The sequence below is a fragment of the Chiloscyllium plagiosum genome, unplaced genomic scaffold, assembly GCF_037043375.1.
Source record: "Chiloscyllium plagiosum isolate Xiang-an unplaced genomic scaffold, Cpla_swu_hap1 HiC_scaffold_40, whole genome shotgun sequence".
In the NCBI taxonomy this organism is placed as follows: Eukaryota; Metazoa; Chordata; class Chondrichthyes; order Orectolobiformes; family Hemiscylliidae; genus Chiloscyllium; species Chiloscyllium plagiosum.
Window position 1 is genome coordinate 20,048,654 of NW_028270178.1, and position 26,496 is coordinate 20,075,149.

General features: G+C 48.6%; 1 protein-coding gene and 1 long non-coding RNA gene across 4 annotated transcripts in view; one reads left to right on the plus strand and one right to left on the minus strand.

Moving 5' to 3' along the window:
* Positions 1–26,496, minus strand: part of LOC122544097 (uncharacterized) — a 65,174-nt gene that overhangs the window by 35,139 nt on the left and 3,539 nt on the right. Inside the window, exon 2 of the long non-coding RNA XR_015754012.1 lies at positions 5,714–5,803. This is a non-coding gene — a long non-coding RNA (uncharacterized LOC122544097). The remainder of the gene's footprint in view (positions 1–5,713; positions 5,804–26,496) is intronic.
* Positions 5,644–10,702, plus strand: LOC122544095 (cystatin-B-like). Of its 3 annotated transcripts, XM_087981773.1 has the most exons (4): positions 5,714–5,772; positions 7,973–8,033; positions 8,911–9,012; positions 10,122–10,702. In XM_087981773.1, the coding sequence occupies exons 1-4, from the start codon at positions 5,729–5,731 to the stop codon at positions 10,251–10,253; spliced, it is 339 nt and encodes a 112-aa protein (XP_087837899.1). In that variant the 5' UTR covers positions 5,714–5,728; the 3' UTR covers positions 10,254–10,702. The 3 variants fall into 3 exon arrangements, with proteins under 3 accessions (XP_043539054.1, XP_087837899.1, XP_087837898.1); XM_043683119.2 differs by lacking the exon at positions 7,973–8,033 and having other exon boundaries at positions 5,644–5,772; XM_087981772.1 differs by lacking the exons at positions 5,714–5,772; positions 7,973–8,033 and having other exon boundaries at positions 8,428–9,012.

Consider the following 26,496-nt stretch of genomic DNA (forward strand, 5'->3'; position numbering starts at 1 on the left):
GAGTCGCAAATAAATAGCATAGTGAAGACGACATTTGGTCTGCTTTTGTTTCTTGGTTAGAGTATTGAGTACAGGAGTTGGGAAGTCATGCTGTGGCTGTACAGGACATTGGTTAGGCCACCATTGGAATATTGCGTGCAATTCTGGCCTCCTACCTGTCAGAAAGATGTTATGAAACTTGAAGGGGTTCAGAAAAGATTTACAAGGACGTTACCAGGGTTGGAGGACTTGAACTATCGGGAGAGGTTGAATAGGCTGGGGCTACTTCCCCTGGAACATCAGAGGCTGAGGAGCATGGATAGGATAAACAGACAAAGTCTTTTCCCTTGGGCTGGGGAGTCCAAAACTAGAGGGCATAGTTTAGGGTGAGAAGGGAAAGATATAAAAGAGACCTAAATTTTTCATGCAGAGGGTGGTATGTGTATGGAATGAGAAAAAACTAGCTCAGAACATAAAGACAGATAGCAGAAGTTTCTATGAATATATAAAACAAAAAAGAGTGGCTAAAGTAACCAATGGTCCCTTCGAGGATGAGAAGAGGCATTGAGCCAAGGGATATGATGAAATGGCAGGGTCATTGAACAGGTATATTGGGACAGTCTTCACAGTGGAAGACATGAATAATTGACAAAGAGACAAAAGTAGGTGAGAATCTGGAAACAATCACTATCACAGAAGAGGTAGTGTTGGGCAAGATAATGGAGCTAAGGATAGACAACTCCTGGCCATAATGGAATGCATCTCAGGGTACTAAAAGAGATGGCAGGAGAAATAGCAAATACACTTGTGGTAAATTTCCAAAATTCGCTGGACTCTAGGGCGGTTCCAGCAGATTGGAAAACAGCAAACATGATGCCACTGTTTTAAAAGGGCAAAAGATGCGGAATTATAGATCAGTTTGCTTAACTTCTATAGTGGGGAACATGTTTGAGTTTATTATCAAGGAAAGAATAGCAAGGCAGTGGGATAGAATTGTCCCACTGGGCATACGCAGCATGGATTCATGAAGAGCAGGTCATGCATAATTAATTTTTTGGAATTCTGTGAAGATAGTATGAACATGGTGGACAACGGGGACCCAGTAGACTTGGATTTCCAAAAGGCCTTCGACAAGGTGCCGTACGAAAGGCTGCTGCGTAAGATAAAGATGCATAGTGTTACTGATAAAGTATTAGCATTGACAGAGGATTGGTTGACTAACAGGAAGCAAAAGAGTGGGTATAAATGAGTGCTATTCTGGCTGGTAATCAGTAACTAGTGGTGTGCCTTAGGGATCAGTGTTGGGACCACAATTATTCACAATTTACACAGATGATTTGGAGTTGGGGATGACATGTAGTGTGTCAAAGTTTGCAGATGACACTAAGATAAGCGGTAGAGCAAAGTGTGCAGAGGACTGGGAAACGTTTCAGAGGAAGATTAGATTCCCTACAGTGTGGAAACAGGCCGTTCGGCTCAACAAGTCCACACTGACCCTCCGAAGAGTAACCCACTCAGACCCATTTCCCTCTGACTAATGTATCTAAAACTACGGGCAATTTAGCACAGACAATTCACCTGACGTGCACATCTTTGGACTGTGGGAGGATGTGCAAACACCACACAGTCACCCAAGGCTGGAATCCAACCTGGGACCCTGGTGCTATGAGGCAGCAGTACTAACCACTGAGCCACCATGCCACCCCAATGATACTTCAAGGAACATAGATACTTCAAGTGAGTGGAGAAAGGTCTGGCAGATGGAATACAATGTTAGTAATTGTCAAGTCATTCATTTCAGTAGGAATAACAGTGAAAAGGACTATTACTTGAATGGTAAAAAGTTGCCACTTGCTGCTGTGCAGAAGGACCTGGGTGCCCTTGTACATGAATCACAGAAGGTTGGTCTGCAGGTACAACAGGTATTTTGGAAAGCAAATGGAATTTTGTCCTTCATTGCTAAAGGGATTGTGGTTAAAAGCAGGGAAGTCATGTTGAAACTGTATACGGTGCTGGTGAGGCCACAGTTAGAATACTGTATGCAGTTTTGGTCTCCTTACTGGACAAAGGATCTACTGGCATTAGGAGTGCAGAGAAGGTTGACTCCAGAGTTGAGGGGTGGCTTATGAGAAAAGACTGAGTAGACTGGGATTATATTCATTGGAATTTAGAAGAATGAGGAAGAGCTTATAGATACATATAAAACTATGAAGAGAATAGATAATATAGACATAGAGAGGATGTTGCCACTGGCAAGTGAAATTCAGAGAGGACATAGCCTCAAAATGAGGGGGAGCACATTTAAGACTGAATTGAGAAGGAACTTCTTCACCCAGAGGGTTGTGAACCTATGGAATTTCCTGACCAGTGAAGTCGTTGACACTACTTCAGTAAATGTCTTTAAGGCTAAGATAGGGGTTTTTTTAACAATAATGAAATTAAGGTTACAGTGAGAGGGCGGATAAGTGGAGTTCAGGCCACAAAAAGATCAGCCATGATCTTATTGAATGGGAGAGCAGGCTCAAAGGGCAAGACGGACTACTCCTGCTCCTAGTTCGTATGTTCTTATAATATAAACACATGGGAAGATATGTCGGAATAAGCTGGTAAATACTAATCTGGTTACGCATGATGTAGATATAGGATATGCTGTTTCAATTAAGCTTAATCTATATAGAATTAATCCTCTAAATTTGGCACAGGTGCAAAAAGAGATTGACCACATGCTCAAAGACAACATAATCCAAGTGAGTTGCAGCAAATGGAGTTCACCCATTGTATTGATGCCAAGACCAGGTAGTACCCAATGACTGTGTGAACTATCGCAAAGTCAAAGCAGCTATGAAATCTGATTCATATTTTAGCCCAGGTTTGGAAGACTGTATTGAAAAAATGAGAAAAAAAACTTATATTTCAAAGTTGGATTTACTCAGCGAATACTGGCAGATCCATTAGAAATTTCAGCTCTCGTGACATCAAATGGACCTACTTATTTAAAGTCATGCTATTTGCTATGAAAAATGTGCCAGACGCATTTCAAAGACTGACCATTAAGGTCATTTTGGGATTACGCAATTGTGTAGTGTTCATCGAAGGTCTTATGATTTTTAGTCATACATGGAAGTAACATATGGAGCATCTATCGGAATTATTCAATCGACTTCAGGGGGCAGGCTTGGTGATAAACCTGGCTACAAGTGAGTTCGCCAAAGCCCAGGTCACTGAACCATGTCACTGGACAAATGGTCCCGGACGTGAAAACAAAGATTGGTGGGGAGTTTCCCATATCATCAATGAAGAGGGAAGTACCACAATTCTTGGGAATGAGTGTTTTTATCAGACGTTTGCAGTGAATGTTAGCAGTCTGGCTGCTCCACTGACTGACTTGTTGAAGAAGTGCAGAAAGGTTCAGTGGATGGAGGAATGTCAGAAAGTATTTGACTGCCTGAAAACTGTGTTAGGATTAGTCCATAACTTCAGCACTATCTTGCCTCCACCAACGATGCTGCCGCTGCGAGTCCATTGGGCTAACCTCAGAAATACAGCTGCCAGGAACACAACCTTGCCTCTGACGCACTGGACACCTCAATGCCGTCAGAGCTTGCTGAAGTCGGTAAGTAAGACTGAACACAAAAAGGGGAAAAAAGAAAAAGTGGATGGGCCCTAGACTCCTATGCTCTGATATAACTGAAAGTCTTGTTGGATTAACTCAATGGGCAATCATAGATCAAAAATGTGGGGTAAGGGTCACAGACAGGTCAGACAAGGTAGGGATTTATCTTTAAAGGAAACGAGTGAAGTTGATGGGCTTGTCTGAGAACAAAAGAATCACAAAGCCACCTTGATGGAGAACCTTTTTGCAGAACATCAGAAAAAGTTCAAATTAACTTTTCAAACAGGACCACGCAATTGAAATTCAAATTCCAACAGCATAGAATGTAACAGATCAGTCACTACATTACAAAAGTCCAGTGATGTTCTCCACCGTCAAAGGATCAGTACTGTAGGGTTGCTGAGGGCAGAGTGAAAATTTGCTGCTACTTTGCTTCGTAACATAGTTCAAGGATACAGAGTAAATCATTTTGAACAGAGATGAGGAGAAATGTCTTCATCAGAGAGTGGTGAGCCTGTGGAAGTCACTTTAATCTGAAGAACAAACCAGACCCACCATTCCACATTTCACCAACTCTGGATACACTGAGTCTTTGAGAAAACTGAGGTTTTTGTTTTCAAGACAATGCTGTGAGTTACAGAGTTCACATGCCATTTATGCAGAGCTAGCTCCCAGAAAGGACAATAAAATAGAATGAATTGGTGAAAACTTGGAATTTCACCTGCTTCAAATCTCTCTCATGAGTTTGAAGCCCAGGTCTTTTAGATTTAAAGGCAACCAATCATTCTCTCCCTGAGAAAGTAAATCTGTCTAGGGAGTGCAAAACCAGGGGTTACAGTTCAAGGATACAGAGTAAATCATTTTGGACAGAGATGAGGAGAAACCTCTTCATCAGAGAGTGGTGAGCTTGTGGAAGTCAGAAAACACTTCAGGCCCAAATATTAAATGATTTAAATTGGGAGTTAGTTACAGTTTAGATTAGATTACTTAGTGTGGAAACAGGCCCTTTGACCCAACAAGCCCACACCAACCCTCCAAAGAGCAACTCACCCAGACCCATTCCCCTACATTTACCCATTCACCTAACACTACAGGCAATTTAGTGTGGCCAATTCACCTAACCTACACATTTTTGGACTGTGACTGCAAACCGGAGCAAGCCCACGCAGACACAAGGAGAATGTGCAAACTCCACACAGTCGCCTGAGATGGGAACTGAACCCAGGTCTCTGGCACTGTGAGGCAGCAGTGCTAACCACTGTGCCACTATACTGCTCCTTCTTGGTGCTAACTGGATTAAAGTGTTTGGGGAGCAAATAGGGACAGGGGACTGAGTTGGAGGGACAGCCTTGATCATCCTGAATGGTGGAACAGGCTCGAGGGGCCAAATGGCCTATTCCTGCTCCCATTTTCCATGTTACGCTGGCTTCTCATTTTCTCACGCTGTTAACCTCATCACCAATGGAGAAAATGCGGGTTCCAAATGAATGAACCCTGAGGCAGGGAGCATGTTAACACAGGTATATTATTACACAGCCTCTGATACTTGGCATGGATACAATCGGCAGTGAGCTCTCAATGTGACATGAGATGGTGTGAGGGAATTAGGGCTTTACACCAACAGCTCAACAACAGAAGCTGGGAAACGTGGAATGATAGAAAGTGCAAGACGGACATTCAGCCCATCGTGGCTCCTTGGGAGAGGAGTACATTTAGTCAGAGTTAACAATACTTTGTCTGTCCCAAGCCGAGACACAGACCCTGCTTCTCACGGGGCACCAAAGCTAATCTAAAACTGTTCAGTCAATTACTACCTTCAATCCTCATCGTTAAAATTACAGGAAATTAAAAGAGGAAGTGACAGGAAACAGAGGATGGAAAGCTTGAGTGTCAGAAAGGGAAGGAAAGAAGGAGGGAGTGAGGCAATCACACACAGGAATCAGCACTATCACCCATTTTCCAGGTGACAGAATTAAACGAATCATAAAAGGCTGAGGGTGGGGTCAAAGAGGATGGAGGAAACTTTATAAATGTAGAATGCTGAACAGAGAAACAGAGCGGAGGGCGGCACAAGAGAGAGACGGAGAAAGAGAGAGACAACAAGAATGGCATCACAAGTACCTGGTGGTGTAGCTGATGTTGCAGCTGTCACTTCTGAGATTCAGGCCATTGTCCAGTGTGTAAGTAACCTTCCTCCATATCCACTTTACCCTGTAGAACAAAACAGACCAATCTACTCCACATTTCACCAACTCTGGATACACTGAGACTTTGATAAAACTGAGGTTTTTGTTTTCAAGACAATGCTGGGAGTTACAGATTTCACATGCCATTTATGTAGAGCGAGCTCCCAGAAAGGACAAAAAAAAGAATGTATTGGTGAAAACTTGGAATTATATGATTGAGGAAAGAAAACTTTTCTACCAAAGACATTGTCATCAGCTCAACTTTCACCACTGCTTGTGGGATTGATTTAGTGTCCCAACCGAAAGACACTATCTCACAGTGCAGCAGGTAGTCAGTACTGACCCTGAGACAGTGCAGCGCTCCATTGGCACTAACCTTCTGACAGTGTGGCACTCCCTCAGTACTGACCCACTGACAGTGTGGCACTCCCTCAGTACTGACCCTCTGACAGTGTGGCACTCCCTCAGTACTGACCCACTGACAGTGTGGCACTCCCTCAGTACTGACCCCCTGACAGTGCGGCACTCCCTCAGTACTGACCCTGTGACAGTGTGACTCTCCATCAGCACTGACACTCAGTCAGTGTGGCACTCCCTCTGAGAAAGTCTACAGCCTTAAAACTTGTATTTAAACATTTAGACTAAAATGTAATGCTGAATTATAGAACACTTTTACTGCACTTCAAAATAGACAAGCAGGAAGGCTCAGAAAATGGGGGGAACTTAAGGAATGCAGAAGACAGGGATACCTGGGCTCACCAAGTGATAACAGGGTGCTGTAAGACAATTAAGAACATTTGCCTTAGCATCGGTGAACCTGTGTGAACAGGATACCAAGTGATAACATTCACAGCCATTCCCTTGTGAAATTAATGAGTGTGTTTGATTCTGACCCTGAAACGAAACTCTGTACTATCAAAAGCTTTGTAATTAATGGTTGTCCACTACAATGGATTCTTATTACCCCTTGCAAGTGGAGCAAACACAATGAGAAAAAAAATCTTCGCTGACTTGAGAGTTTAAAAGGACACAAGAGAGAGAGACCATTTTAGTGCTGAGCTTGTTGAATCCAGTAGAAAATTAACTCTTAGTGCTTATCGGCTATGGATTGAATTTAATTGCATTTTGAGACTTTATGATGATATTGAATAGCCATTACCGGTTATTAAATACAAACTCTCTAAAAGGTAATATTGATGAAGCCTTAACTTACTTGCTGTTCTTACAGATCACTCTATAAACCTTACAGACTGCCCCACTATCAATTCTAACTAATCAGATCTTATGTCTTGTTTGAATGTGAATCACAAACTTGAAAAGAAGGCATGTTTAATTCGAGACTCATTCGTCATTTTAAATACAACCTTGCAGTAACATTTCAGCCTCAGGTACAGAATGGTTCTGTACTTAAGATAAAAAGCAGGAATCTGCTCCCAGCTTAAAATTATTCTAAACCTAACATTGAAGAGAGCCTGACACAATCTTGTCGGGAAGCCATTTTATGGTCAAACGTTTGCCCTCCTTGCTAAGACGCCATTTCGTAAAACAATTGTATCAGACACTCAAATTGGGCTCCGCTGACACCTCAGCAAAATATCTGGATGGTCAATGTATAGACTTGTACATAGGAATGATCAATTCCGATCTCTGTATGTAAAGAAATGCAATGTGTGCATTAGAATGGCATGACCAATTGTATAGACATCAAAATAATTTTATGAATAAAGTATATTTTTGAAATAAAAAAATTGAATCAGACATGCGAGCTGTGCAATGTTACCTTATGGACTCTCCAATTAGCTGAGACTGGTACCTCTATGATAGGAGCTTATCTCGCTAGCAGGCGCTTAACTCAGCTGGGTATGCTTTTCTCACCAGATGGATAGTTCAAGGACTGTAGGAGTGATCAGTCAAGCGCACACAGATCGTCAATTAACTTTTCTTCCTTACAAATTACACTTATCTGTCGAAGTAAGAACATGCAGTGTTTTTTGTAAACTTTTGTATGAAGGAAGCCACTTTGTCGCAGTACACCGGAGTAGACTGCTGAGGCACTGGAAGAGCTGGTACCCTACTCTCCAAGGTGATTAGAACCTAGTCAGTTTAGTTAATAGGTATAAGTGTCATGTTGTAACAGTGATACTGTTAGTGAATAAAGGGGATGATTAAAATTAATCTAAGCTGTCTGTAAAAGATTTTTATTCCAGATTTCCAAAGAGTACGATCTCCGGAACGAACCGAGAGAGGCGTTACAGGTCTAAGACCACAAGGGATTCCCTGGGCCAATCAAATCTCTACTTTAACACCTCAGCGCGGCACTCCCTCAGCACTGACCCTCCGACAGCGCGGCACTCCCTCAGCACTGATGCTCCGACTAAGCGGCACTCCCTCAGCACTGACCCTCCGACAGCGCGGCACTCCCTCAGCACTGACCCTCCGACAGCGCGGCACTCCCTCAGTACTGACCCTCCACACAGTGCGGCACACCCTCAGTACTGACCCTCCACACAGTGCGGCACCCCCTCAGTACTGACCCTCCACACAGTGCGGCACCCCCTCAGTACTGACCCTCTGACAGTGCGCCAGTCCCTCAGTACTGACCCTCTGACAGTGCGCCAGTCCCTCAGTACTGACCCTCCGACTGCGCGGCACTCCCTCAGCACTGACCCTCCGACAGCGCGGCACTCCCTCAGTACTGACCCTCCACACAGTGCGGCACACCCTCAGTACTGACCCTCCACACAGTGCGGCACCCCCTCAGTACTGACCCTCCACACAGTGCGGCACCCCCTCAGTACTGACCCTCTGACAGTGCGCCAGTCCCTCAGTACTGACCCTCTGACAGTGCGCCAGTCCCTCAGTACTGACTCTCTGACAGTGTGGCACTCCATCAGTACTGACCCACTGACAGTATGGCAGTCCCTCAGTACTGACTCTCTGACAATGCATCACTCCCTCTGTACTGACCCTCTGACTGTACTGCACTCCCTCAGTACTGACCCTCTGACAGTGCGGCACTCCCTCAGTACTGACCCTCTGACAGTGCGGCACTCCCTCAGTACTGACCCTCTGACAATGTGTTCTTCACTAATGCTGACATTTTCTGTTTTTCTCCATTGCGTCTGTCCCCAGTTGAAATGCTCAGTTGTGGAAAAGTTGAATCGACCTCTGCATGTTTATCACGCAATCTCATATCGCTCACAACTGGTTGCTGGAACAAATTACTTCATCAAGGTTTGTAAATACAAACACCCTGTATTCCTCTGACAGTTTTATCCTCACAGAATCCATCCAAAAGCTCTGTCTAAAAACCAGATAAATTACCAAGTACTGTGGCTATTTGGCCCCTGGAGCCTGCTGTGCTATTCACTCAGGATCTGATTGTGTCCTGAGCGCCTCTATGCTGTCCTTACTGCTTATCGCTATTCCTGCTTTTGTGATCTTCTGTCACAGTCATTTCTCTCTCACCTCATCCTTACACATCAATCTTCGCACTCGCATTTTCCAACTCTGTATCAGACAACCCCACTTCCTGCTGCTCTCCGTGATGCCTTGTCTGCCACTATCCAATCCACTGACATCCTGACCACAATCTTCCCTCGTGTTCCCCCTTCACATCTAAATCCAACCGTACTTCACTGTTCACTATTTCATAGTCTTATTGTTCCCTCCTTCAATGAATATTGAGATCACTTCATTGGGAAAACTCACTCTGTTCAGTGTTTGAAGTTTGCACTCTGTTTCATTCGGTTTCTCTGTTACTTCAATAAACCAATGTCTCAACTCACTGGAATACATTATTTGGGGTATATTTAATCACAGATTTCTGTAATGTCCCAGTAAAAGACAAGAGAGATGGGTGGAAATGTATGAGCTCATGGACAACTCAGGAGGTTACAGAGATAGGGAGGGATGCAGGGACTGTCAGAGCTTACAGAGATAGGGAGGGATGCAGGGACTGTCGGAGGTTACAGAGATAGGGAGAAGTGTAGGGATTGGAACTGGTTCCAGAAAAACCTAGGATGCCAAACTGACACAGTTTTCACTGTTGAAGGGTCAGTATTGAGTGAGTGCTGTACTGACCAAGAGGTATAACTGAGATTGCATGCATCCTTTGTGAACTTAAAAATCACATAACACCAGGTCACAGCCAACAGGTATATTGGCAAGTACAAACTAGCTACTTGATGAAAGAGCAGCTCTCCAAAATCTTGTACTTCCAAATAAACCTATCGACTATAATATGGTGTTGTGTTTTTTTTTAAATTTTGTTCACCCCAGTCCAACAACAGCACTGCCACACCATTGCATTGAAAACTTATTGCTGTCTTTTTATTTTGAAGGTTGTGGTTGGAGATGCCAATGATTACATACACATGCGGGTGTTCCAACCACTGCCCTCTTCTGATGAGAAACTATCACTGTCGGATATCCAAACGAACAAGAAGCTGTTTGATGAACTGGAGACCTTCTAGGAAAGGCCCAGCGCATTGCCTGCGTCTCCCTCCCCTCACGCTCAAATACCATTTATAAGCAAACTCCCCGCTTTTTGCCTCCCTTTCCCTCTTGACCACTGGACTCTCCCTGCCTCACAGCTGTCCCTCCCCCAAATACACTGGAGTGGTTCAAGAAGGCAGCTTACCATCATCTTCTCCAGACCAATTAGTAAGAGGACAACAAATGTTAGCTTGGTGCTTATTACTAATGCTCCACGGGATTAATAATTCCAACACAAAAATCCTATTCACCGTTCTCACAAAACATCTCCAGCTAGAAAAGCCTTAATGCTGTGCTCATACGATCTTGTTTTGTGTAAAGCCACCCCAGTCCCCAAACCTCACAGGAGATCTGACACGGCATGCCCCTGGAAAGCTAATCAACTGTTATTGCATCGCAAAATATTCAATAAAAGCATCCTGATGCATTTATTTGTAGCCGTTGATTCTTTCAATTTTAGAAGTGAGGTCAGATGGATATGAAAAACAATTGCTGAGTGCCCTGAGGGATACCAGCTTCTATCTGAACACAGGAAAGGTGGTGTCTGACAGATTAGGATTTGTAAATTAGATTTTGAAGTAGAGATAAAATAGAGGTATGGATTCAGTTCTATGGAAGTTTTTTTTAAAATGGTCAGAAAGCCATCTGGAATAGTGAACTAAAGGTATCACTTCCAAGATGGCCTGTGGACTTTCGTTGAGTATCTAGTTCGATATGTATGGTAATAACCGATGGAGTAACTGTTAAACTTTTATGACATATACAGAAAAAAGACCAGGGACTACTAATAGGTTAAATAAAATTCAGAACCACCATGTTTTCAGTGCAGAAAGATTTGGTCAGCCCAGCGGAAGGAAATTCTGTTCATTTGCTGTAAAAACTCCAGTTCAGGAGAAGCATTTGCAAAGTATCTACACTGAGTGTGTGTCGACTTTTCTCAAATGTCAGCACGGAAAAGAGGTTTGGGTGATCTCTCCTGAAAAAATGTCTCAAAGCCATAACTGAAACAGTCAGTTAAGTTAAAAATTAAAGTTAAGACAGGAGTTACATTTCATTGGGAACGAATATCTGCAAAGGATATTCCTGGGAAAAATGTGAAATCTTGTTTTCCTGTTAAAATCATTCTTGCGTAAAGGCTTTAAGACTCTGGAACAATCCTGTCTCGATGTCACAGAGCTCTACCTCTCTGGGTATCAATAACAGAGTAGAGGCAGAGTTAGGATATCACATATTTTTGGCAATCTCACAAGCACACAATTATGAACAAAGAAGACAAAGTAGTCTTTAAATAAATTAACAATAAGGTTCCCATTGTGTATATGGATGACTATTTGATATTGTTGTATTTTATCTGAATATATAATAAACAGTCGTATAAAGAATCCAAGATGAAAGATAGCTGTTCACTTTGGATCCTCCTTGACCTGTCTGACATGAACCCAAACTCATGGTCTCACACAAAACCGGTAAACACTCTAATCTGTCGATGATATGTCAATATGCTTCTTTTTCCCTTTTGTGTGATAAACCTGTGTATTTCTGACAAAGAACAATGGCAGACACATGTGACTATGTTCAGTGATGAACCAACATGGTAAACAAGTATAAAACTGATCTATCACTCCAGATTTCAGTCCTGGATCGGACTTAATCAGGTGGGATCATAACATCAGTTTTGGACAGGCAGCATTTCCACGGGCTCCAGTTCCTTTCTCTAGATTCAGTCAAAAGCTGCATTGATGTCAAGAATAATGACCCTCACTTGTCATGAAGTTCAGTTTTATTTTGCCCATGTTGTCATAAAGCTAGTCCCTTTTTTCTAAGAGCTGTTCTTTGGCTCAAGGATACTCTGCCCTTCATTTTCATCAGAGGGGTAATAAACTGGGCTAGACTGTGATCAGTCTGGTTTAGTACAGAGATGAAAAGGAATTTGAGAGGCTTTTCTTTATATGTAAACAGATGAAATTTCAAGCCACAGTAATCATGCTTTAGAATTGACCTATATAATGAAAGGGGAGTGGTCAGCTCTTTAGCTAGCTGAGCTGAGCAGTTTTTTAGTGGAGTCCTGAACTCAGAAGTTTAACAGGGAGCTGTGTGGAAACTCTCTCTCTTTTCTACCCTTCAAATTCAACCTGTAAGCATGCATTTATACTGGTTTCTAAAGGGAGTTTGCTTATTGGAGCTGTTGTGTATATTTGGAACAGCATAATTAAGTCTAGTTGGATAGGTTGAGTTCTGTAGGGGTTCGTTATTCTGTTCATTGTGTTGCATTGCGTAACTTTATGAATACATTTTTTTGTCTGTTTTAAAATCTAGTAGCCTAGCTATCTTACTCTGGGTAATTTTTACTGTATACTTAACAAAACAAATTGCAAAGTTATGTTCTGAGGCTGCCTTTTAAGAATGTTTTGAGTGATCTGGCCTAGTCGATAACAGATTGGAGGCTCGTCCAGGACTTCCAACAGCGGGTGGTAGGTGCTAATCTCTATTTCGGGTGTTGAATTCATTGGGTAGACAAAGCTTGGGTTGGTAATGTCTTTTTCAGTCACAAACTTTTCTAGATGAAGATGCAGTGAATTTGGAAGGTTTGCAAAAAGTGAAGACCAAGTTGCAAGAATTAGCAGAGAAGATGGAATTGGAACTGTCTGCTTCTATGAGGAAAGGAGGGATAATTACAGCAGTAGCTCAGCATTTAAACTTGCTGGAGAAACCATCAGAATCTAAAGTGATGGCAAGAATTCAATTGCAAATGAAGTAGCTTGAGTTAGAGGCAAGAGATAAGGAAAGGACAGCATAAATGAAACAGTTTGAGTTGCGATTAAAAGCAGGAGAGAGAAAAAGAGCGCAGAAGAGAGAAAAGAGAGAGAGCTTTGAAGTTCAAAACCTGACACTTAAAGGGAAGTCAGCTTAAAAGGCTGGAGATAAAGGCTGAGGGTAGGTTTAGTGAGGAAGAGAGTGAGGATGAGAATGTCCCTGGTAGTCAGAAGCCGAGTGAGAAACTGTTTAAATATGGTCAATTTTATGGTAAGGATGTGGAAGCCTTTTTCATCTCATTCAGAAAGGTGACTAACCGATGCAGTGGCCAGTGGCAATGTGGGTTTGTTGATCCAAACAAAACTTGTACTTATGGCTAGTGAGGGAATCACATCCCTATGCCCTTAGAGAGGTAATTATTTTGAAGGAATTCAAAAATTCATTGCCTGAAGTAGTGCAAACTCATGTCAAAGAGCAGAGAGTTAAAACAGCAAGGGTAGCAGCTGAAGTGGCTGATGATTATGAGCTGGTCCATAAAACTCAGTTTGGCTTCCATGAGGGATAGAAATTGGGGCAAAGAGAAATCCTCACATAGAAAGGGAAAGGTAGATTTCAATGAAGAGAATAAGGATAACTTACCACAGGGTAATAAAAACCCTTGAGGGGGGACAAAGAAGTTAAAAGGCTCTGGTCTTTTTATTGTAATAAAGTGGGCCACACAAAAGCACAGTATTGATGGGCTAGGAGAAAGTCAGATGTAGAAAATCCCGACAAGCCTGGAGGTTTTGTTGGACAGTAACAGGAAGCACAAGGGAAGTTAGACAACTCCCTCCGAGTGTACAATATGATCAGAGGTTGGTTAAGGAGGAAGTGCCAGATCTGCTTAAAATATATATATGCATGGGTGAAGTTTATTCACATAAGCCAGGTGTAATAGGTAAGGGTAAGGAGGTTACAATATTAAGGGACACAGGATCTTCTCAGTCTGTAATGCTGAAGGATGGGGAGACGTTTACTCCTGAGGGACTATTGCCAGAAAACGTACCAGTAACTGGGATTCATGGTGAGACAAAAAGTGCTCAGTTATGTAAAGTGAGGCTAGAGAGTCCAGAGAAAAGTAGGGGATTTCTGTTTGGAGTACTGGACAAACTCTCAGCTCCAGGAATACAATTTGTCCGTGCAGCTGATTCACTGGTAGGCATATTGCCAACTGAGGCCACTGGTAGGCCAATGGAGACGCAGGCAACCGAAGACATGGAGAATGTTAATGCAGGAATTTTTCCTGATTGTGATCACAAGATCACAGAGGCACAAGTTGAAGCAGGAGAGATCAAAAGGCACAGATAAGGAAGCTGACATAGTGTTATCCAAAACTTTCTTTGATCAGATAAGTGGAACAGAGAAGGAGAAAATGGGTAAATATGCAAGTACTTTTAGCTCTGCTAAGCTGATTGAATTACAGCAGAAAAATGAGGAGTTCAGTTATATCAAAAGGCATTTACAAAGAAAGTGAATACATTTCTGTGTGTTATTACTCAACAAATGCTGTCTTAATGAGAAAATGGAGTCCATCACACATTCAAGTAGATGAAAAATGGGCAAACATTCATCAAATTCTTTTGCCAATAGGATACAAAAAGGAGATGCTGCGAATGGTACATGAGCTACCATTTGGAGGGTCATTTAGGGGTGAGGAAAACACAGGCTAAAATACAAAGACAGTTTTACTGGGCTGGACTACACAAAGATGTAGCTGAATTTTGCCAGATGCATCATACATGTCAGCTGATCGGAAAACCACAGGCAGTAATAAAACCTGCACCTTTAATACCTTTTCCAACATTTGAGGAATCTTTCACAAGAGTCTTCATTGATTATGTAGATCCTCCACCTTAAATAAAAAGTGGGAATAAGTATTTATTAACAATAATGGATGCGTCGACTAGATTTCCAGAGGAAAGCCTAATTACGCAACATCACAGCTAAAACGGTTGTAGAAAAATTACTTAATGTTTTACTAAATACAGACTACAAGTACAGATCCAGTCAGATCAAGGATCAAGAGACCTAAGGGGCAACTTTTTCACTCAGAGGGTGGTACGTGTATGGAATGAGCTGCCAGAGGAAGTGGTGGAGGCTGGTACAATTGCAACATTTAAAAGGCGTCTGGATGGGTATATGACTAGGAAGAGTTTGGAGGGAGATGGGCCGGATGCTAGTAGATGGGACTAGATTGGGTTGGGATATCTGGGTCGACATGGACGGGTTGGACCAAAAGTTCTGTTTCTGTGCTGTGCATAGCTATGACTCTTTGATTCTCTGATTGACATAAGGGAAGTCCGTTTGTACTTTCTGCAATCAGAGATGCACCAAATTGATCAACCAAATTCAGTCCATTTGAATTAATTTTTGGGCATGAAGTAAGTGGACCGTTAAAATTGATTAAGGAGAAATTAATAAGTCAGATCACCCATTTGGACTATGTGTCAAATTTTAGAGAACAATTAAATAGAGCTGGAGAGTTGGTTAGACAACATTTAAAAGTAGGTAAAAACAAGGACTGCAGATGCTGGAAACCAGAGTCTAGACTCGAGTGGTGCTGGAAAAGCACAGCAGGTCACGCAGCATCCGAGGAGCAGGAAAATCGACATTTCAGGCAAAAGCCCTTCATTCCTGATGAAGGGCTTTTGCCTGAAATGTCGATTTTCCTGCTCATCGGATGCTGCGTGACCTGCTGTGCTTTTCCAGCCCCACTCAAATATAGACCCCAGCATTTAAAAGTATCACAGCATATAATGAAACTCCGATCAGTCTGGTCTGGTACAGAGATGAATAGGATTTTGAGAGGCCTTTTGTTTATATGTAAACAGATGAGACATCAGGCCATAATGATCATGCTTTTGAAGTGACTTGTGTAATGAAAGGTGAGTGGTCAGTTCTTTAGCTAGCTGAGCCGAGCAGTTTTTAATTCAATCTTGAACTAGGAAGTTCAACAGGGAACTGTGTGGAAACTCTCTCTTTTCTACCCTTCAACTTCAACCTGTAAGCATGTGTTCCAATTATACTGGTTTTGAAAGGGAGTTTGCTTATTGGGACTGCTGTGTATATTCAGAACAGCATAATTAAGTCTAGTTGGACAGGTTGAGTTCTGTAGGGGTTCTTTATTCTGTTGTCTTTCACTGTGTAACTTTGTGAATACGTTTTTTGTCTGTTTTAACAAATAGTAGCCAGCCTAGCTATCTTATCCCAGGTCATTTTCGCTGTACACTAAATGAAAAAAATTATGGTCTGGGCTGCCTGCTTAAGAATGTTTTGAGTGGTCTGGCCTAGTCCATAACAATGTTCTAAGAAGAAAGGATATGAATGGACCTGGCAGACTGTAGAATGAATGTCAGGAAGTTGATAATTCATTCACAAGTGTTACTTGTCAATGGCAATTTCCAACACCAAGCTGCTGAGAAAGTAGACAGATTGGTCTTCAGTGTGTAAAGATACATCTCTGAAAAGTTGCTCATTGCTTGATAAATGCCAGGTTTGTTGTTGTCATAGAACAATGGTTCCAGGGCTAAGCGAGGTTTTAAGCACATGTCTTCAGCGTCACTGCCAGAATGCTGTCAGGGCCCAGAGCCTCGGCACTATCTCATGACTTCATCAATTTCTTGACTAAAAACACAATAAATCAAATTGGCATCGACACTGTTGTGGACCTCAGAAGGACAGTCAGTACTGAGGAAGTGTTACACTGTCACCAGGTCCACACAGAGAGTGCCACACTATCAGTGTCAGAACTGAGACAGAGCTGTACTATCAAGTCCATCCTGAGGGAGTGCTACACTGTCAGAGGTCACTACTGAGGGAGTGCTGCACTATCACAAAGTCATCCTGAGGGAGTGTTGCACTGTCAGAGGGTCAGTACTGAGGGAGTGCTGCACTGTCAGAGGGTCAGTACTGAGACAGTGCCACGCTGTCGAAGGGTCAGTACTGAGGGAATGCCAGGCGGTCGGACAGTCAGTACTGAGACAGTGCCATGCTGTCGGAGGGTCAGTACTGAGGGAATGCCAGGCTGTCGGACAGTCAGTACTGAGACAGTGCCATGCTGTCAGAGGGTCAGTACTGAGTGCCAGGCTGTCGGAGGGTCAGTACTGAGAGAGTGCCACGTTGTGGGAGGGTTAGTACTGAGGGATCACCACACTTTTGAAGGGTCAATACTAAGGGAATGCCACACTGTAAGAGGCTCAGTACTGAGGAAGCAATTCACTATATGCGGTTCGGAACTGAGGAAGTACTGCACTGTCAGAGGGAATAATTTTGTTTAGTCTGACTACGTAGTTCAGAGAGAGAGAGTGGGTTGAAACACACAATATGGCAACTGTGTAACACTGTCCTGAGAGAAAAGAAGTGACATCTTTTCATATATTCCCTCACACTGATCATTATCATGGATGGAGATTACACAGCCACAAAACCGAAGATCTCCATGTCAATCTGGAATCAAGTCTCCAAAGAGTTACTGCCTATAAATGTGGGGATTGTCCTGGAGTTCCCCTACTCTTATCAGCAATCAAGCAGAAGGTACTCCCATGTGGGGAGTACACTATCAGAATGTTACAGCCAGTGATTTGGGGAAATGGACCACGTGTATATTGGGTGTGGGCGTTTGCACTCCCTTTTTGATTTTCTTAAAAACCTCCTCTGCTTTTGGTTGCACTTCAGTCCCACGCTCCTGATCTTTGGGCACCCGGTGCGGAGGAAGGAGGGCAGGTCTGAAGACCTCCTCGTGGGTCTGCTCCTGGGCCTGGCCAAACTGGCCATCAACAGGTCCAGGCAGCGGGCCGCGGAGGGGGTCGTTAGGAGTGTCACTGGCCACTTGGGTGTTTTCGTTTTGAGAGCTGGATCAGTGAGTGTCTGTGTGCACGTGTAAGGACTCTCCTTCTTGAAGGGGTCTGAGAGGAAGGGGACTGTCCCTGGACCAGCTGCCCCACATCCAGAGAGCTGAAGGGAAGAAGCTGAAGACGACGACGAAGAAGACGCAGAAGCAGAAGGAGGTGCGAGCTTGGAGTCTTGGGCCTAATTTTGGAGCTGCAGCCTGGGCCTCACCCAGGTCAAGGGAGTGTTGCTGCTGACCTGGGGCCCACTCCCACTGCTGGTCTCTGGGACCCCGCCCGGACCTGCCTCAGCTGTTAGTGCTTGGGGCCTGCCTCACTGCTGCTGCCTGGGACTCTCGCCTTGGGCCCCTCCCAGGACCTCCACCACTGCCGCTGTTGTTAGAGGCTCACCTCCACTGCTGCTGCCTGGGACTCAATTTTGGGGCTGCCTGGGTATTGCCTCAGGGACCCTCCCCAACAGGTCTGCCCCCACCGCTGCGACCAAGGTCCTGCCTAGGACTTTCCTGAGGCCTGCCTCCACCACCGCTGCCTGGGACTCACCTTGGGGCCCTCCCCACAACCTCCACCACTGCTGCAACCTGAGGCCCACCTCCACTGCTGCTACCCAGGACTAAACTTGTCTGGGGGAGACCCGCCCCCACCGATGTGACCAAGGGCCTACCTGGGACTCACTCTGGTGCTGCCTGGAACTTGCCTGAGGCCTGCCTCCACCGCTGCTGCTGCCTGGGGACCCGACTGGACTCTTGTCAAGCCCGTGGAAGACAGCAAAGCATGGCGAGCCCGAAGGTCGCAGGGCGCAGCCGCAACTACGCCGGGGTAGCCGCTGCCTTAGGCTCGGATGCTCCAACCCTGGCTGGAACCACAACTCCCTTTAGGCATATGACCAAACGCCTGGGGGTAAAGTCCTATCCCCATCCCAACATGACCATCGAAGCCTGCAGTAAGGCCATGGCTAGTGTGTGGTCAGCCCACTGGCCATCATCGCTGCAGCCAGGATGTACGGGAAGGCCGTGTTTTTCCTAAAGACCGAGCAGGCGGTCCACCTGGCGTGGAGAGGGGGCTCACTGTGGGCGGGACACATCTGCCCGTCAACCCTCTGAAGATTACGGCCCAGAAGGTCGTGATCTCCAATGTCCCACCCTTCATTGCCAGTGAGCTCCTTCTCCCCCACCTCACCACCTTGGGGGAGATCCGGTCGGGTGTCCAACCGCTCCTGCTCGGTCTTAAGGACGCCGCCCTCCGACACATATACTCCTTCCGACGCCAGGTGTTCATTTGCCGGACCCGGGAGGAAGTCACCGAGGGCTCTTTCACCCTCCTCCATGAGGGCGCAGCCTACCGCTTCTTCTGGACGACGTGCGGTGCCACCTGTGCCGCGAGGTGGGGCACATTAGAAAAAACTGCCCCACCCAGAAGGCTGCCCAGCCCACACCAACGGCTGAGGGTGGTGCCGCCACACCCACTCCCCCTCCCCCAAAGTCAATACCACAAGCGGCTGCACCGGGGGCTAAGCCGGAGGCTTCCAATACTTCAGCCTCTGGCAAGGAGGGGGATGAGCGTCCGGCCAGACGGAAGGTGCCCAGGAAGGCCCAACGCATCAGGCCCGCCCACGGGGAGACCACCCCATCCCCTTCCCCTACACCTAGCCCACGACCTGCCCCGCCCCAGCACGACAATGCACCTGCGGCCGTGCCAGCGTCACCCCGGCGCAGGAACCTTTACCCCCAAACCCGTACCTGATCCTGGCCCCACACCCAACCCCGACCCCAATACAGAAACCCCTGGGGCTTCAACGCCTGCCCCTGGCACTACAACACCTGGCCCGGGAGCGCCTGAGCCCCACCCTGGCCTGCCCCTGGCACTACAACACCTGGCCCGGGAGCGCCTGAGCCCCACCCTGGCCCGGCACTAACCTTGGGGGGGAGGACTATCATGTCTCTCAGCCCCAGAGAGGGAACTAGACCACGACCACGATCAACTGATAAACCAGGGGCGGTGCAGGAAGTGACATGACTGACCCTCCCCACCCTGGCCACGCCCCATCTTTCCCCAGCCAATCGTATTCCGGGAAAGGTTGGGGGGGAGGGACCTCGGGCCCCATGACCACCAAGGCGGGCGGGGAGGGGAAGGCCCATAAATTCCCCCCTGTCTCGCTGGGGAAGAGGTACCAGCCCTTGGAAAAGAGAGATACTCCAGCAGCGCGCCGGTGGTGCTGCCCCTCTCCAGGGGGATGAGCCTATGGTGCCCCTTGACTGTCCTGCACCATGGCCTGACCTACCCAAACCCCCAAGGGCTACAGCAGGGCCTCCTGCTGCCTCAACTCCTCCGGCCCCTAGGGAGGACTTTAATAACCACATGGACTGTGGTACAGTGACAACGGAGAACCCTCTGCTGGGTCATCGAGCGGTGGAGGGGAGGAAGGTGTTATCCTCGCTCCTCCCTCCCAGACTGTTTTTCCAGGGACCTTGGCCCTGGGGGAGGACCTTTTCCCCAAGAAGCTGGGCATCCCGGTGTCGGGAGAGGAGCAGGGCCCTGAGTCTCTGCTGCCCGACGACCCGAACTCAGGGCAATCCAGGAAGTGGTGCGCCGAGGAAGGTACTGCCGATGACCCTGGGGGTGGGGTTACTGGGGGTTTGAGGCCAGTTAGCGGTGCTGAACCAGCCCCTATTCTCTCGGTGGGGGAGGGGTCGGTGACCGAGGGCGACCTCCCAGAGGAGGGTTCGGGATCGGTGGCGGACACCGGGAACGACGTGGAGTCTGTCTGCAGCGACATTTTTGAGTTCTAATTGCCCCCCACTGATCTCCCCGTTATTCCCCTCGAACTCCGGGAGTTTGTCGAGGAAACTTGGAGTCGCTGGGATAGAGCCCAACTGGCGCTCGACCGCTGGAGCTCATTCGAGCGAGTTTACTGGTCGGCCCACGCTGCTCGCCAGGTGCCTGGACTCAACGTAAACCACCGAAAGCGAGTCAGGAACTTCCTGGGGACGTTCCTGGTGAGGGTGAGGGACTCCTGTGCCCCTCCCTCGTCCTCCCAGTAAATGTATGTGTATATATGGGTTTTTAACTGTACTGGTGGTGGTTGCACGATGCTTACGACTTGGAGACAACTATAGCCAGCCTCAACATCAACGACAGCAGGGAGTCGCAGCGCAGATTCCAGACCCTCTCGGTCCTTCGGGACGGGAGGGCTTCCTGCAAGAAACCCACACTACCCCGAGAAACGAAGCCACCTGGGTCCTGGAATGGCCGGGGGGGGGGGGGGGGTCTAAATGAGTCACCTCACCCGCAGATCTGGCGGGGTGGCTATCTTGTTGGCCCCGCATTTTCAGCCGGAGACCTTGGGGGGTCAGGGAACCCGTGCCAGGCCGTTGGCTTCACCTGATGGTTCGAATGGGGGCGTGGTGCTTCACTTGGTGACCGTCTACACTCCCCTGGCCGGGCCGAGGCAAGCGAGCTTCTTCAGAGAAGTGTCCGCTCTTTTCGCCTCCATCGACGAGAACCAGTGCGTCGTCCTCGGGGGAGATTTTAACTGCATCCTCGAGGACCGGGACCACGGCGGTGCCTGCACCGGTTGGGGGTCAGGGAGGAGGTTGGGGGACTTGGCCAAGTCCTTCGACCTGGTGGACGTCTAGCGGAATCTCCATCCCGACTCCATCGCCTTCACCTTCGTGAGGCCTGGGGTCGGAGTGTCCAGAATTGAACGCCTGTACGTTTCGTGTATGCATCCTGTTTTCCGACGGTCTCCACGTGACAGGTGTCGTGCACGGACCATCACCTGGTGTGGGCGGAACTCCTTCTGTTCGGCGCCAGGCTCGGCTCCGCGTACTGGCACTTTAACAACCTGCTGCTGGAGGATGAGCGGTTCCGGGACTCGTTTCGTCGTTTCTGGGCTGGCTGGAGAAGGAAGCGGGGAAGCTTCCCCTCCCTGAGGCTATGGTGGGATGTGGGCAAGGCGCACGTCCGTGTCTTCTGTCAGAAGTACGCGAGGGGGTCGACGAAGAGGCGGAAATCCAGGATCGGGGAGTTGGAGAGGGAGATGCTCGACCTGGAGTCACGCCTCGGTCAGCCCGACGCGGACCCGGCCCTGCGCGGGGTGTACGAAGAGAAGAAGGCCACGCTCTGGGACCTGCAGCTTGTCGGGACCGGGACCTGGACCGCGGCACCCCCTTCTTGTACTCGCTGGAAAAAGGCGTGGCACCCGTCAGCAGCTCCTTGTGCTGCTGGCCGACGATGGGTCCCTTGTCTCGGATCAGGAGGGTATCAGGGTCCACGTCCGGAACTATTACACAGCTCTGTTCTCTCCGGATCCGTCCAGCGAGGATGCTCGCAGAGATCTGTGGGAGGACCTGCCGCAGCTCGGCCTGGAGGACGCCGGAAGGCTCGACGCTCCCGTCTCCTTAGAGGAGCTGACCGGCACCCTCGACCAGCTCTCGAGGGCCAAGTCCCCGGGGCTGGACGGGCTGACTGTGGAGTTCTTCAGGGCGTCCTGGGGAGCGACTACACATAGGTCCTGGGGGAGTGTCTAAAGGCCGGAGAGCTGCCCCTTTCTTGGCGCAGGGCAGTCATCGTCCTGCTGCCAAAGAAGGGGGACCTTCGTTCTTTGAAGAACTGGCGTCCGGTCTCCCTCCTCAGCACGGATTACAAAATCTTTGCCAGGGTGTTGTCTTCTCGCCTGGCCTCCGTGCTGGCCCACATGATTCACCCGGACCAGTCCTACACGGTCCCGGGCCGGAGGATACACGACAACGTCCACCTGGTCCGGGACCTGATCCATTTCTGTCGACGGGCTGGTCTGCCGAGCGCCTTCCTGTCTCTCGACCAGGAGAAGGCGTTCGACAGGGTCGATCACGAGTACCTTCTCGGGACGCAGTTCGTCGCCCGGATCCGACTTTTGTACGCCGCCGCAGAGTGTCTGGTTAAAGTTAACGGGTCCCTGACGGCGCCCCTTCGCTTCGGGAGAGGAGTGTGTCAAGGCTGCCCCCTGTCCGGCCAGCTGTATTCCCTGTGCGTGGAGCCTTTCCTGCGCCTCTTGCGGAGGAGGTTGTCGGGGCTGGTTCTGCGCGGCACGGGGGTGGTCCTCTCGGCCTACGCTGACGTGCTCCTCACCTTCACCGACCCGGCTGACCTGGGGAGGATGCGCGAGTGCCAGGCCGTGTACTCGGCGGCATCTTCCGCCAGGATCAACTGGGCCAAATGTTCCGGACTACTGGTCGGCCCGTGGCGGGTGGACTCTCTACCGGAGGAGTTACGGGGGTTCAGCTGGAGCACCACCCATCTCCTCTACCTGGGGGTCTACCTCGGCCCGGCTGAGGAATCCTGGCCGGCCAACTGGCAGGAGCTGGATGCCAAAGTCTCGGCTCGCCTAGGCCGCTGGACAGGACTGCTCCGAGTGCTATCTTACAGGAGTCGAGTGCTGGTCATAAACCAGCTGGTGGCTGCCATGCTGTGGTACCGGCTGGTCACTTTGGTCCCTCCTCCTGGCTTTGTCGCTGACATCCAGAGAACGTTGGTCGATTTCTTCTGGGACAAAAAGATGCACTGGGTCGCCGCGCAGGTTCTGAGTCTCCCTATTGAGGAGGGCGGTCAGTCGCTGGTGTGCGTCCGCACCCAGGTCGCGACGTTCCGCCTTCAGACCTTGCGGCGATACCTTTACGTCGAGCCTCCTCCTAGGTGGTGCGCCCTGGCGACGTATTTTTTTCCGCCAGGTGCGTAACCTCAACTACGACACGCAGCTCCTGTTCGTCGACCGTGACGGTTTGGAGGTCGCCCTCAAGACGCTGCCTGTCTTTTACCAGGACCTGATCACTGTCTGGAACATGGTCGAATTGCGTCGCGCCTACCCTCCGGCTGGAGTAGCGGCTGTCGTCAGGGAGCCGGTGCTCAGGAATCCGCACCTCCGTACTCGCGGGTTCGAGTGGCTGTCTGAGGGGAGGGCCGCGGCGGCGAGGGCGACCAGGGTCGGGGACGTGCTGGGTGCCGGGGGCCTGGGCTGGACGCTGCCGCAGGACATAGCAGGCGGGGCAGCGGTAGACGTCCAGTACATGGCCACCGCCATCCGACGCCTTAAAACGGCGGTGCTCGGACCCGACGTAGTGCACCAGTTGGAGGACGCTCAGGTGTGCGGTGGGATCCCGTCCGAGCTCACCCCAGCCCGGACGGAATTTCACATTGGCCCCAAGGTCCCGTACTTCCCGCGGGAGCCTGTGCCCCACAACCTGAGCCGCTTCCGAAATTTTAATTTTGTTTTGTTTAGGGAAATAAAAAGAAGAGCCCTGTACCGACTGCTGCTGCACACCATCCACCTCTTCTCCCTCATCCACCGTCCGGACACGCCTTGGCGTGCCCATTTGCCACCGGGCGGTGGGGATCCCCAGTGGAGGGCTCTCTACGCGGGAGTCCTCCCCCTTTCTCTCGGGGATCTGGGGTGGAGGGTGTTGCACGCAGCAGTCCCCTGCAACCGCAGATTACGGTGGTTCACGGACTCCCAGCCCAACTGCTTGTTCTGTGGTGCTGTGGAGTCTGTGGACCACGTCTATATTGGGTGTGGGCGTTTGCACTCCCTTTTTGATTTTCTTAAAAACCTTCTCCTCTGTTTTTGGCTGCACTTCAGTCCCACGCTCCTGATCTTTGGGCACCCGGTACGCAGGAAGGAGGATAGGTCTGAAGATCTCCTCGTGGGTCTGTTCCTGGGCCTGGCCAAACTGGCCATCAACAGGTCCAGGCAGCGGGCTGTGGAGGGGGTCGTTAGGGCCGACTGCCTGCCCCTCTTCCGCGGTTATGTTAGAGCCCGGGTGTCCTTGGAGAAGGAGCACGCGGTGTCGACCAACACCCTGGAGTTGTTCAGGGAGAGGTGGGCGCCGCAGGGAGTGGAGTGCATCATTTCTCCCTCCAATTCTATTTTGATTTAGTCCCTACCCTCCCCTTCACTGTTTTGATCACACAGCACTGCCCTTTGATGTGAAGGGCAGTGTTTGTCACTGGTCACCCGGGTGTTTTCCTATCTTCCTGGTGGTGGAAATTGAATAAAGATTGGTGCACTTTGTGTCTTTCACTGTGTCTCACACCTGCACACACACACCATGGGTGCTGGGGATAAAATAAGCACTACCGCACTTAGGTGGTAGTGTGGGGGTTAAAATAAAAAAAAATAAAAACAAGAGGAAAAAAAATAAATAAATAAATAAATAAATAGGGATTCACACAGCATTGCCCTTTGATGTGAAGGGCAGTGTTTGTCACTGGCCACCCGGGTGTTTTCCTATCTTCCTGGTGGTGGAAATTGAATAAAGATTCGAGCACTTTGTGTCTTTCACTGTAAAAATAAAAAAAAATAAATAAATGGGACATTAGAGGTGGGCGCCACAGGTAAAAAAAAAAAGAAAAAAAAAAACCAGCTGGTGGCCGCTATGCTGTGGTACTGGCTGGTCACTTTGGTCCCCCCTCCTGGCTTTGTCGCTGACATCCAGAGAACGTTGGCCGACTTCTTCTGGGACAAAAATATGCACTGGGTCACTGCGCAGGTTCTGAGTCGCCCTATTGAGGAGGGCGGTCAGTCACTGGTGTGCGTCCGCACCCAGGTCGCGACGTTCCTCCTTCAGACCTTGCAGCTATACCTTTACATCGAGCCTCCTCCTAGGTGGTACGCCCTGGCGATGTATTTTTTCCGCCAGGTGTGTAACCTCAACTACGACACGCAGCTCCTGTTCGTCGACCGTGACGGTTTGGAGGTTGCCCTCAAGACACTGCCTGTCTTTTACCAGGACCTGATCCATGTCTGGAACGTGGTTGAACCATGCCACGCCTACCCTCCAGCAGGAGTAGCGGCTGTCATCAGGGAGCCATTGCTCAGGAATCTGCACCTCTGTACTCGCGGGTTCGAGTGGCTGTCAGAGGGGAGGGCTGTGGGGGCGAGAGTGACCAGGGTTGGGGATGTGCTGGGTACCGGGGGCCTGAGCTGGACACTGCTGCAGGACATAGCTAGCAGGGCAGCGGTAGACGTCCGGTACGTGGCCACTTCCATCCGACACCTTAAAATGGCGGTGCTCGGACCCGACGTAGTGCACCAGTTGGAGGACGCTCAGGTGTGCGGTGGGATCCCATCCACGCTCACCCCAGCCCGGACAGAATTTCACATTGGCCACAGGGTCCTGTACTTCCTGCGGGAGCCTGTGCCCCACAACCTGAGCCACCTCCGGAATCTTAATTTTGTTCCCTTTCACGGGGAAAAAGGCAGGCCCTGTATAGATTGCTGCTGCACATTGTCCACTTCTTCTCTGTCCTCCACCATCCGGACACGCCTTGGCATGCTCACTTGCCACCAGGCGGTGGGGATCCCCAGTGGAGGGCTCTCTATTCGGGTGTCCTCCTCCATTCTCAGGGATCTGGGGTGGAGAGTACTGCACGCAGCAGTCCCCTGCAACCGCAGATTGCAGTGGTTCATGGTCTCCCAGCCCAACTGCTTGTGCTGTGGAGCATGTGTATATTGGGTGTGAGTGTTTGCACTCCCTTTTTGACTTTCTTAAAAACCTCCTCCTCTGCTTTCGGTTGCACTGCAGTCCCACGCTCCTGATCTTTGGGCACC

Coding starts and splice junctions, on each gene's coding strand:
- LOC122544095 (XM_087981772.1), top strand. CDS start 8,722: ATGCATCACTCCCTCTGTACTGACCCTCTGACTGTACTGCACTCCCTC. Junction 9,013..10,121: donor GAACAAATTACTTCATCAAG/GTTTGTAAATAC, acceptor TTTATTTTGAAG/GTTGTGGTTGGAGATGCCAA.